This window comes from Aulostomus chinensis, chromosome 5 (assembly GCF_037954235.1).
Source record: "Aulostomus chinensis isolate RoL2024-O1b breed Wild chromosome 5, RoL_Achi_v1.0, whole genome shotgun sequence".
NCBI lineage: Eukaryota > Metazoa > Chordata > Actinopteri > Syngnathiformes > Aulostomidae > Aulostomus > Aulostomus chinensis.
The window spans coordinates 12,279,554-12,290,693 of NC_141324.1; the positions used below are offsets into that span (position 1 = coordinate 12,279,554).

Below are 11,140 nucleotides of genomic sequence, written 5' to 3' on the forward strand. Positions count from 1 at the left end.
GTAACAATAAAGAGTCCACAGCTTTGCTTTTTGTTTTTTTAAACACATTAAAATCACAGTATTGATTTTAAATAACCCAACAGCAATTGGGAGAATACATGTAACACCTCTAAAGCAATTTATTAGAACAGGGATGTTTGCAGAAAGTTTTACCGTCATGTGGCTCAAACACTCCTACGAGAGAAAAAAAACTGCTTCAGCTGTCTGTGTCAGCAAGTCTTTGCAGAGAACAGCATGTAAAGCTTTAAAATGACTTCATGGATGCTACAGAACAGCCCGTCCCTCCCTAACCCTTGACCCACTTCATTAAAATAAAATGCTCCTTGGAAATGCTGACACAGGAGGCTAAAAGCACCATTTAATTTACATTACATTCTGTAGCTCGTGATTGTTCCACAATGACAGAAGACATTTCTTTCAGACAAATTATGCATCTGTGTGGTTGCACTTCAAATAAAATAATAATAAAAAAAAACAGCAAATATGTGTAACGAGCAAGAGAGAGGTCTTCGGGGGACAGGTGCTGATAAAACCAAGTGCTTTGAGATCTGACAGACTTTACAGATACTTAAAGAGCGAGATATGTCAAACAGTATAGCATTCTCACCTACATTTAAACAATCACTTCTCAAAGGACAGTATGGACTACTTCAGGCAAGAACTCGCAGTCTACTGTTCCAACAACGGCAAGTTCATAGCAGAGGAATACTTAAAATTCAAAGTAACTAGCAGTCAGTCTCTCTCTCACTCTCTCTCTCACACTCACGCGCGCACGCACACACACACACACACAAAAATACAATATTTGCTCAGTGGTCCTGAAGTTACAAGTAGTACAGTCTGTATGGGCTAAGAGGACCAGCCTAAAGATATACATTGGGCCCTGGGACACCCTGAAAACACAGGCAACACATCTGGATCAGGGGTTACAAAGCATTACTAACCACTGGTCCACCAAAAAAGGCAAGCTATCAAAAAAAAAAAAAAAAAGGAAAAAAAAAAAGAAAAAAAAAAGAAGAGGCATTAACTTCCACTGCACAACAAGCAGAAAAATTCCAAGCTGTAGTAGGTTGTCACATTTGTCTGCTTACCCATCCTGAATTTGTGCCTTGCAAAAGGGGATGGGCAGTCAGGATAAGAGTAATTAAACTTGAATGCATGTTAAGCCATACTTCAGATAGCTAATACAAGTGTCATGTAGTGTAGTGCTACCAAATCAGTGTGTATTACGGGGGAAAAAAACAACACACTCCAATAGAAAGTCTTTTCTAAGAACCCCATAATACTGAGCTGAAGTCATGAGGAAAGAGCACAAAGTTTCAGGGGGAGAAGATGCTCACACTTGAAATCTAAATTGCAGAAATGCATAAATTCAAGCAGCACAAGAAAAACACAACTCAATGAAGTATGCATAATCTCTGAAAAAAAAGGGAAAGTATGAAAACATCCCTGCTTTCATGGTCCTAAATACAAAACTTCAGTGTAACAAGAGGTCCTTTTTCCACCTTTTTGTCTTTTGTTCTCCTTTAAAACAGGTAAAATTTTAGTCCTCTGGTGGTGTGAGTGGTATGGGATGACAGTCTTTTTGTCATTAAAATCTTTTTTTTTTCTCTGTTTTCTTATATACTTGAAGATGTGGTAAGCATGCAAGCCTCGTAGAGGGAGGGGGGGGGGCCCCGGAAGGGCTGATGAGTGGGCTGGTGGTGGAACAGGAGCCTTTAGGCCAGGGCTGGGAAGGCCTCCGGATCATCCACGTTGGGGACTGACACACCGCTAGCCTGGTGGGAGAACACAAGACAAGGGATGAGGTGAGGCACCAAGGGGAAACTACAAATGTGCGAGATGCAAGAACTCATCCATACTCCAAACACAAAGGGCAATAACATTGTCTACGTACAATCTAACTTGAAAGTAAAAAATGATGCAGAGGTGAAATGAAATCCAAGTTAGGCTACGGTGTAACACGCAGCAGCAACCTGACACAGAAGTCTACCTCATCAGGATTCAGTTCTGGGTCAAATGACCCTGAGGTAAGTATGAGCATTTTTCAGTATTGATATCAACACAAAACCAAGGGGAAAGTTGTATTTTGCAGCCTGTTTTTGCTGGCAACAAATTCAACCAGTAAGTAGTCACATTTCTATCAACCTATTTTGATATTTGTCTCTGAACAGCAGCACCATCAATACTAGCTGGGACTGAACAGTGACAACTTGTCCCACTGTAGAGAAGTACCTAGACCACAGTCTATTTTGCAATGACAGACGGCTCTTCTGCCCCGTTACGGCCCTATGAAATGTTGCCTATACCTCCATCTTCTGGTGGCCTGTATGACTTTCTTCAAACCAGTTGGTGGAAACAAACTGTTCATGATGTATGCTTCTTTTTGTGCAACATCTCCAGTTAAATTAAAATCTGCTCGACTAATGTCAACTCGTGTGAAGCAACACAAAGATCAGTCAGCAATGTTCGAAAAACAGACTGGAGCAAGAGATATTACACAGAAACCACTTAAACACTGTCAGTGTCCTCCACGCTGTTTTTCACTGTACTATTGTGACGTTTCACCAGTTTTAGAAATGCAGAATGTACCCAGGTATGAACACTGGTAAACGGGCGTATTGCAATTGGAGTGATGTTCTTTGATGCTGCTGTAATTCTGCTGCACCTAAAGGATGACCGTTCACGGACACAATTCTGTGTATCGTGCATGCGTGACAGGGGGGGGGGAACAGAAAAAAAAGACAAGTTCACAGTTGTGGAACACAACTTTTAAGTTACATCTTTGATGGAAAATTTCAATTCATGACAAAGGTCACATTGATGAGCTAATTAAAGGTGGATTTTTCTAACAAAAGGATCCTTTGAGGAAATATTTGATGGAATGAAATGAAAATAATTGTTAGCTACTTGAAATAAGGCTCACCATGAATGACATAGCATCACTTCTACAGTAGGTTAGCATGAGAGTAGAGCATTACAAAGCATGGTCGCTTGTCTGTTGTAACAGTGACTCTGGGTTACACAGCAGCTTTTCCACCTCACTGCTTCCAGGCTTTAGTCCCGTTCACACTCACTAAACTTCATCTATTGTAGAGAGACTAAACCTTTGTTGTCTGCTGCAAGGTTACCTTTTCGGACCGTCCTCCCCCACGCGCTGTCCTACTACCTCCCCCACCACGGCCTCCCCTGCCTCCGCGAGCACCCCCACGCCCACGACCAGGGCGGCCCAGGTCTCCAAAGTTGATCTCCAGCTGAGATGTGATGTCGTTGGCTGGTTTACGGAAGTGGTGTTCAGCAGAGTCATCAGCATTACCCTTGTGAAGGAACAGATGGTAAGTACACACAGTTTAAATGCACTGACTGAGGTGAGTCAATGTGTGTTCGGCTGGTGCTAGAAGCTCGTCAATACCACTGGATTTAGAGACCTCTATATTACTGTGCTTCACATCATTCACCAAATACAGCAAGTGGTTTTAAACTGACTGATACGGTGAATGTATTGAAGTGTGTGAGGATTGCACATACTTTGTGGAAAAGACTTGGTGGCTCTACTTCCGTCTCTGCGGCATCAATCAAAGCACCAACTGGCCTCTGGAAATGACACACAGGGCAACAAACAACAGTTTTTCATGGATCTCTCAACATGCATCTGTTTAATTAATCAGAAAAAAAAAAGATGAATCCCAAGAACTGACATGGAATGACAGTTAGGCTGCAGTCACATTAGCTCCATGCAGTTGTTTTTCTGTCAAACTTAAAAGCTTTGGATGCAGCATCCTTGAGCTTTAAGCAACACATCAACTTTTTGGGAAATGACACTTACTGTCCATCCTCCCCAGAGCCAGACAAGAAGATTGATACCTTTGCTCTGTGTGTGCTTTAGGCAGCTAAGACCCACTTAAGTGTCAGCATAGCTCAGTCAAAAATCATAAAATGGTTAAGATTTCGGATCTTCATTTGGCCAGAAGTAATCTTTTTCTCTCAGTTGCCCATGATAAGTAGCAGCACTCGCTCTTTGTCAATGAACATGCTTTGTTTAAGTGTCAAGGTGCTGTGTCAAATCACTGCATCCCGTCGGAAAAGTAGTTCCAGCTATTCATCTAATTCACGAATGAAAGCTAGCTCTACGAGTTCAACAAATGAATCTGGCACGGAAAAGTGCATTTAAGGACTTGAAGATATACTAACCTGCCCATCTGGTACCATTTGGGGATGGCACCGATTGATTGGCCGGTGACCGGAATTGGCCAATTTTCAAGTGATTGGCCATGACTGGCGACAGGCCAACCAGACAGAGATATGCTGATTTTATGCTGGTCAAATTCACTCGTGCGCCACATGATGGACAGCCCACAGCATCAGCAGCACACATGCACGCACATGCAGGGTTGCCAACTTTCTTGCTAAATTTGGCGACTTTTATTTTGAAAAGTGACTGGCAACGAATCTAGCGACATTTTTGCAGACCCTGTTTCCATGAAATCCCATATCGCTGCTGTCTTTAGCAAGCAGTGGGTGCTGCCGTGAGCCCCTCCCTCATCCCAAAACACTCAAGAGGCGGTCGGTCACATTCACATAAGTGTCACAGTGCAGCCCCTGCTGCAGTCAGCGACCGGCACCACTCCCCGCCCAGGCTTCAAATGAATTGTGCATGTGCCAAGCCGCTACATCCAGATGGCCAATTATGCAAACTAGATGATGACATCATTTAGTGACTTCTAGCACACTGGCAACACTGCGCACATGTAGTAGAGTACACCTCACAGATTATTGCACCTTAATTCATACTTGAAGAATTTGCATGTTCACCTGTTCCATTTCTTTTAACACACATTACACGACTGAACAGTTGATTGTATTTCTGTGTTAGAATTTAATATTAAATACAAGATGGAAAATAAATCTCTCTGTGGGCTGTAAAGCCGTTTGAAAAGCTGAAATCAGAATCTGACTCAAATCTGTATTGGCAGGTCAAATTCCATGAAAAACTAGTAATTGGATATCAGCCCCAAAAATGGCAATCGGTGCATCCCCACTAACATTCATCGCCCTGCTGTCAGCTGGGCTTTGTGGGTCTCAAGTCCCTAACGGACACACAGAAGAAAGAGGGGTATCCATCTTCAGGCTGGGCTCTGGGATGGACTATAAATAAGTACAATTCCCTAAAAGTTTCCATTGTCCCTTGAATTAGACTGGCTGTCTCCATGATTCACCATGACACATCTTCTGTTACACTGGCTTATTACTCTGTGCTAGAAACCTGAAATAACAAATAAACAAATAAACTTAGCATTGAGCTCTAAAATTATTACAGTGGCTTCAATTCAGAAAAAGCACAAGTACAACACCTGTCTGGATAAATGTCTCCTTTGAATAAAATACAAGCTTTTCACACGCAGCAGGTTAAGACAAGTCTGATAATTGACTAATTGACCATGTGGAGAGCTGATGGCGATTTAAGTGAAACCTTTTATCCTCCCATACTCACATCTTCACTCTTAGACTTGTGCAGCACGTATCCTTTCTTCCACTGGCTGTCAGCACCCTCATTGGGCTTGCGTATATTGAACTCCACCTTGGTGCGCTCCTTGTCCTGCATTGCCTTCCACTCATCCAGGGTCATCTCTCTGGGGCCTTCATTTTTAACTTCTTCAACCTCATTCTCCCTGGAGAGCCAGCAAACAACAATGTAGGGCCTTAAACCTGGTAACCGCCGATCCTCTTAGTTCTATACATGCTCTCTAATCCTGAGGCCAAAAGGGCAGCTGCAATGGTGATCTCATTTGCTAAAAACTTCTGTGACGAAAACACAAACGCTGAAACGCTATTTGTGACAACTTCTCTGTATCTTGAGATATACTCTCATTCATCAAACGGTGTATTTCAGTGTTGCCTAGCAGTGGTAGCAAAGATTTACTGACATCTAGTTCTGTTCTTAGTTAATAAAGAGAAGCAGCCCAGGATGACAGCCTATAGATCCTTACTTGCCTGACTGCTTACACAGATATTTATTTTACATTGTATCTGAAAAGAGAACACCACAGTGAACAAGTACTAGCATGTGGCTGTCCACAACAATTTACTTTATCTTTATTAAGCAAAGCCACACTCACTTGTTCTCAGAGCCAGCAGGTGCATGCTCCTCTCCCTCTGGGGCTGTCTCAGGAGCAGGAGTCTGTTCAGCCTCACTGGAATCACAAGACACACCACACTGTCAAGACACTATACTGCGTTTTTCACCACATTAGCATCACAACAGAATGTTTTTGAGGTAATGCTAATGATGGATTTTGTTATTAACTAGACAGAAATTCAAAGACAGCACTCACATTAAATGTAAACACTAGAAATGCAAAACTGAACCAAAAAAAAATACAAACTGGATCAAAATATGCAACTGTAAATATGTGTTGAGGAATTAAGTACCAAATACCACCATCTATGTATCATTTAAGTGTTCCCCTCCATAGTTAAATCATTTTTTTGGGTGTGTATGTGTGTGTGTGTGTGTGTGTGTGTGTGTGTGGGAGGGGGGGGGTCCAACTGGCTCCCTTTACACAGCATTTGCACCTAAACAAGACTTCAAGGGATCTTATTTAACATCTTCTCATTTTATTTAGTAAAAATCTCGTCTCATTGTCCTCTGCTTATCCGGTTGGTCCGGGTCGTGGGGGCAGCAGCCTTGGCAAGGAAGCCAAGACTGTCCTCTCCCCAGCCACTTCCACCAGCTCTTCCGGGGGATTCCCGAGGCGTTCCCAGGCCAGCCGAGAGATATCATCCCTTTAGCATGTCCCCGTTTGATATATCTGGAAACCTCCTGAGAGAGGCGTCCAGGAGCCTAAACCAAGGGTAGGGAACCACGTGCCATGGAGGGCCGTGTGTATGCAGGTTTTCCCTCCAACCAAACACTGTAACAAGTGATTCCACTGATTAACACTCTTCTGTGGCTGAAGGTGTGTTAATCAGTGGAGTCACCTGTTAAAGTGTTTGGTTGGAGGGAAAACCTGCATACACACGGCTCTCCAGGGCACATGGTTGACTAACCCTGACCTAAACTTACTCATTTCGGCCGCTTGTGTTCGCAATCGTTTTCTTTTGGTCATTAACCTGGGCTCATGACCACAGGTGAGGGTTGTAAAGTAGACTGACCGGTAAATCGAGAGCTTTGACTTTTGGCTAAGCTCCCTCTTTACCACAAAGGGCATGATGGCACCCCTTATTACTTAGTAATAATAATAATATTAATAATATACAATATAATTCCCCCCCCCCAAAAATAAATAATATAATAATTTTTACCAGCTGTCAAACGACCGGTGCTGACAGGCTAGTTTTGGGTGCTCAGATGCCATGTTTATGGAGTTTGTCATTTCTATAGGACTGGCAGGGAGACTGTTAATGGCAGGGTCTGGCTCCCTTTTAAAACTGTCTGTTTATGCTGTCTACATACTCATCAGGACATTCCTAAAACCAAAAAAGAGTAATTGAAATAATTCCCCAGTCATTCTCTACCTACCTACCTACATTTACATTTCCTTACTCACCAAAGTCACTCTCGTACAGCTAGGAGGAGTATTTCCTCTCTGACAGCCAAGTTGAGTAGAAAGCTGTCATTTTGTGGTGACTTGACATGACCTACTTGTCAGGGGGAGGGGGTTCAGCAGGTGAGCTAACCCTCTGTTCGCTGCTTCAACCAGCAGCAGAGCTATTCTGGCTGCTACTAGCAGCACCAGTGATCCTAAATTGAGCAAAGCTGCGTTTAAAAACGACGCAAATATTTTCGACTGCTTGTCAGGCAGTTGAGGTTGCTGTGACATGTTCTCCATCTATCTGGTTATGGGTATGTGTACATGTACATGTGTGTTTGTGTTGGGGCGATGTGCGTCAGGGTGAAGTCTTTGCAAAATACACTGCAGAGGAGAATTGCAAATGCGTGACGATGTAGAGTGAAATGAAATGCCTTTTCATAAATTAGATCAATAACAGAATTATAATTAGTTTATTTAATAAAAGAATAAGGTCTAGACCTACTCTATGGGAAAAAAATGACACTATATGACATCGTTTGTGATGTAGTGTAACATCCAAGACAAAAATTAAACAAAATTAACTTGACTTTCAGAAGCCCCCCGTACAACACTAAGAGAAACACTGCATCTTTCTTCATAGTTCACCAAAAAAAAATGAATATGCAGTCATCATCTACTCCTAGTCACGCCAATGGAAGGATGGGTGAAGTTTCTAGTCCAGCAAAACAGTGCTTCAGTCTCACAGGAAAAGGCACTGTAGTAATCTTCCAGACAACTTAAGGGAATCGTGACCAACTTTAAACATACCAACAAATAGATAATAAAGCATGAAAAACATCACAAACGCCATCTTTTTTAGCTTCCCTACAAACATGACATCATGGATGGGAACTCCGGGCTCTAGTAAGCAGGGAGGCTAAAAACAAGGTGAGTGATATTTTCAACATCAGTGGGGTTTTTCTCTCTGTTTGTTCTACATGGCTTGAAACACAAACAAAGCTGGTTCAGCGGACTGCCCTGTTAAAACGACAGGAACCCCACAATGTTGTATGCTTTCCCCTCCACATTAAATAGATCCATCAAATCGACATCTAAAAATGATCCTTTGTCAGTTGGATATCAGATGTTGTTGTTAGCCTGAGGACATCCTCATTCAGATAAATAGGTTGTGTGTTCCTGAGAAGCTCACCTCACTTCATCCTTCACACTGCCCCAGTTATGTGAGCCGCTGCCGCTGCGCTTCTCCTCACCTTTCTGATTGCTGCAACACAAACATGAGATTATTTCACATACCTGATCATGTAGGTCACTACTGGATGAATGTGCGTTCACGAGGGACTCACGATTTGTCACTGCTGCTATGTCTGTCGAAGTCTCGTTTGCCACGGGAGTCAAAGCCGTCTCCTCTGCCCATGCCCCGACCTCTTCCACCCCGCCCACCCCGGCCGCCACCACGCCCTCTTGGGGGCCTGTCTCCTGAAGGCCTGCTGGACACAAACAGACCAAGTCCAAACATGATCACACCAGCAATAATTGTCTTAAGGATCTCATGTGACATTTGTGCACATGTTCTTACAATCATAAGCTGCTATAGATGTCAGAGAGGCCTGTAATATATTTTAACGAACTGCTCACATACACACAGATGTGTGTGACAGCCTAGGGCCTCTCAGTGCGTGTTAAACACGCTTTCAGTGTTCATGACAGCCACTCACTTGTCTGTAGAGAACTCGCCACCTCCCTCAGCCTTGTCTTCCGTGGGCTTCTCAAAGCGGCGCTCACGAGGTGGTCTCCGGTCAGGCCTCTTCTCTCCAGGTCGCCCCTCACCCTGCCCACCCTGATGCTGGGTGCCAGGCTGGCCCTGTTGGTCTGGCCTCCGACCCACCCGCCTAATGCCTGCCAATCACATCACACAAGCTCTGGTTATTACCTTAATCACATGCATTGCGTCTTTTCAGACTCAACATGCAACAGGCAACCTGATAGCATGTGAGGACTTCTCTTGTACAAAGCACTTCCTTTCACCGTTTCTTCTCAGGAACCCTGTTGTTCAGGCTTTATCAAGAAGCACTGAGCTCAACATATTCACTAGAGGCGTTTATTATCCAAACCCTGAACCGGTGGCCTGATGTCTCCATTGCGCAGGTGAGCAACCTCCTGCAGCTGCGCAGCCGGAGCATCCTCCGGCAGACGATTACCACCTAACAGTACGTCTTCCCATGGATGCTACTGGCGACCGTTTCTGCGACACAGAAGGATGTTTCTATTGGAGCCCCTCAGTAAAGTGCATTTCTAATCCAGGGCCCATGGGTCTCTGAAGCATGAATTGAAAGTCCCCCGGTCACAGCGGGATGAGGTCCATGTTGACCTGACTCTGTGCTCCGCTCAGACCCAACATCAGCTAACTTAGCCTGGCTAACAGGCGCTACACATGACAGTTGACAGACACAAAAATATTCGGACAATTCGTGTTAATAACAGCAGAGACACTGAAATGTTTACCATCTTTCTTCAGGGGGACAGGGGGCTGTGTCTCCTCCTTCTTGTCAAGCAGCGGGTTCTTTCTGTCCTTCTGGGACTCCTTCTTGGGCTGCTTGGCGGCTTGAGCCGCGGTCTTGGTGGAGCCAGCGGCGGCCCCCTCCTTCTTCTTGTTTTCAGCAGCTTTCAGGATCTCGAACGGGTCGGACTCATCGTCCAATAACTGGTCAAACCGGTTGGTTACAACACAGCCGAAGCCTTCTTGCAGGTGTCCGGGCATGATGGCGCCCCTTCAGCGGGATTCACCTCCGATTCTACGAGGCTTGCTGCGAACAATTCGCTGGATGCCGCCACAAGATGGCTGGGAGAGCTGCCCCTTCTCTTCCGGTACGAGCACCATCCGGGAAATCGTGTTGCGCGCACCAATGTGGACGCACGGTGCCTGCAATGTTTTTATTGACATTATGTAAGCGTGTACTCTCATGTCCTCTGAGAATAATCCGGGTTTTCATTTCTGAGAGGACGTCACATAAAAGGAGAGTTTTCAGAGAAATACCGGCTTTTCAAATTACACTACTGTGTCAAAACATCAAATAACACAGAGAACTGAATTTGATCAAGTTTTATGTTTTTAATGAGTTATTATTTGCAGGTTTTAAAAATAAAAACACCCATATCTGTATTTGCTGCCCAAGCCCACGATAGAGACTATTTTTAAAAACTCACTGACACCTAGTACATGCAGCAGCTGCTGCTGAGATTAAGTGGGATTTGTGAGTTTATAAAAAGCAACAACTGGTGTGTGTTATGGCCAGCAGGGACATGCTGAGTAACATCTGGTGGAAACACATCTGTCTGTCCCCTGGGAGTCAGGTTCAAACACTGCCATGTTGGCTGGCTTTGCGTCTGAGTCTTTGATTTTAAAACAAGCATAAAATGGGTCGGGGCCTTGTTGGTTTATTGCCTGTGGAGACGTCACAGCAGCGGGCATCAGGTAGCAGGGTGACAGGCACGCTTTTACTGAAGAGCCCAGACTTGGTTGGACAGTTTCCCTCATAAACCTGGCTTTGACTTAAGACTTTGATATTGATATTGCAATGTACTCCTATGGGTTATATCATAAATCATAT

The 11,140-nt window shown here is 44.1% G+C and overlaps 1 protein-coding gene across 2 annotated transcripts; it reads right to left on the bottom strand.

Moving 5' to 3' along the window:
• Nucleotides 1–104: 104 nt before the first annotated feature.
• serbp1b (SERPINE1 mRNA binding protein 1b) lies at nt 105–10,427 on the bottom strand. 2 transcript variants are annotated; one of them, XM_086203173.1, is made up of 9 exons: nt 10,035–10,427; nt 9,248–9,428; nt 8,876–9,016; nt 8,722–8,793; nt 6,117–6,191; nt 5,492–5,669; nt 3,529–3,594; nt 3,132–3,317; nt 105–1,778 (listed from the first exon to the last, which is right to left on the bottom strand). In XM_086203173.1, exons 1-9 carry the CDS (start codon nt 10,288–10,290, stop codon nt 1,719–1,721), a joined length of 1,215 nt encoding a protein of 404 aa, XP_086059299.1. In that variant the 5' UTR covers nt 10,291–10,427; the 3' UTR covers nt 105–1,718. The 2 variants fall into 2 exon arrangements, with proteins under 2 accessions (XP_086059299.1, XP_086059298.1); XM_086203172.1 differs by having other exon boundaries at nt 8,876–9,019.
• Between the last annotated feature and the right edge of the window lie 713 nt (nt 10,428–11,140).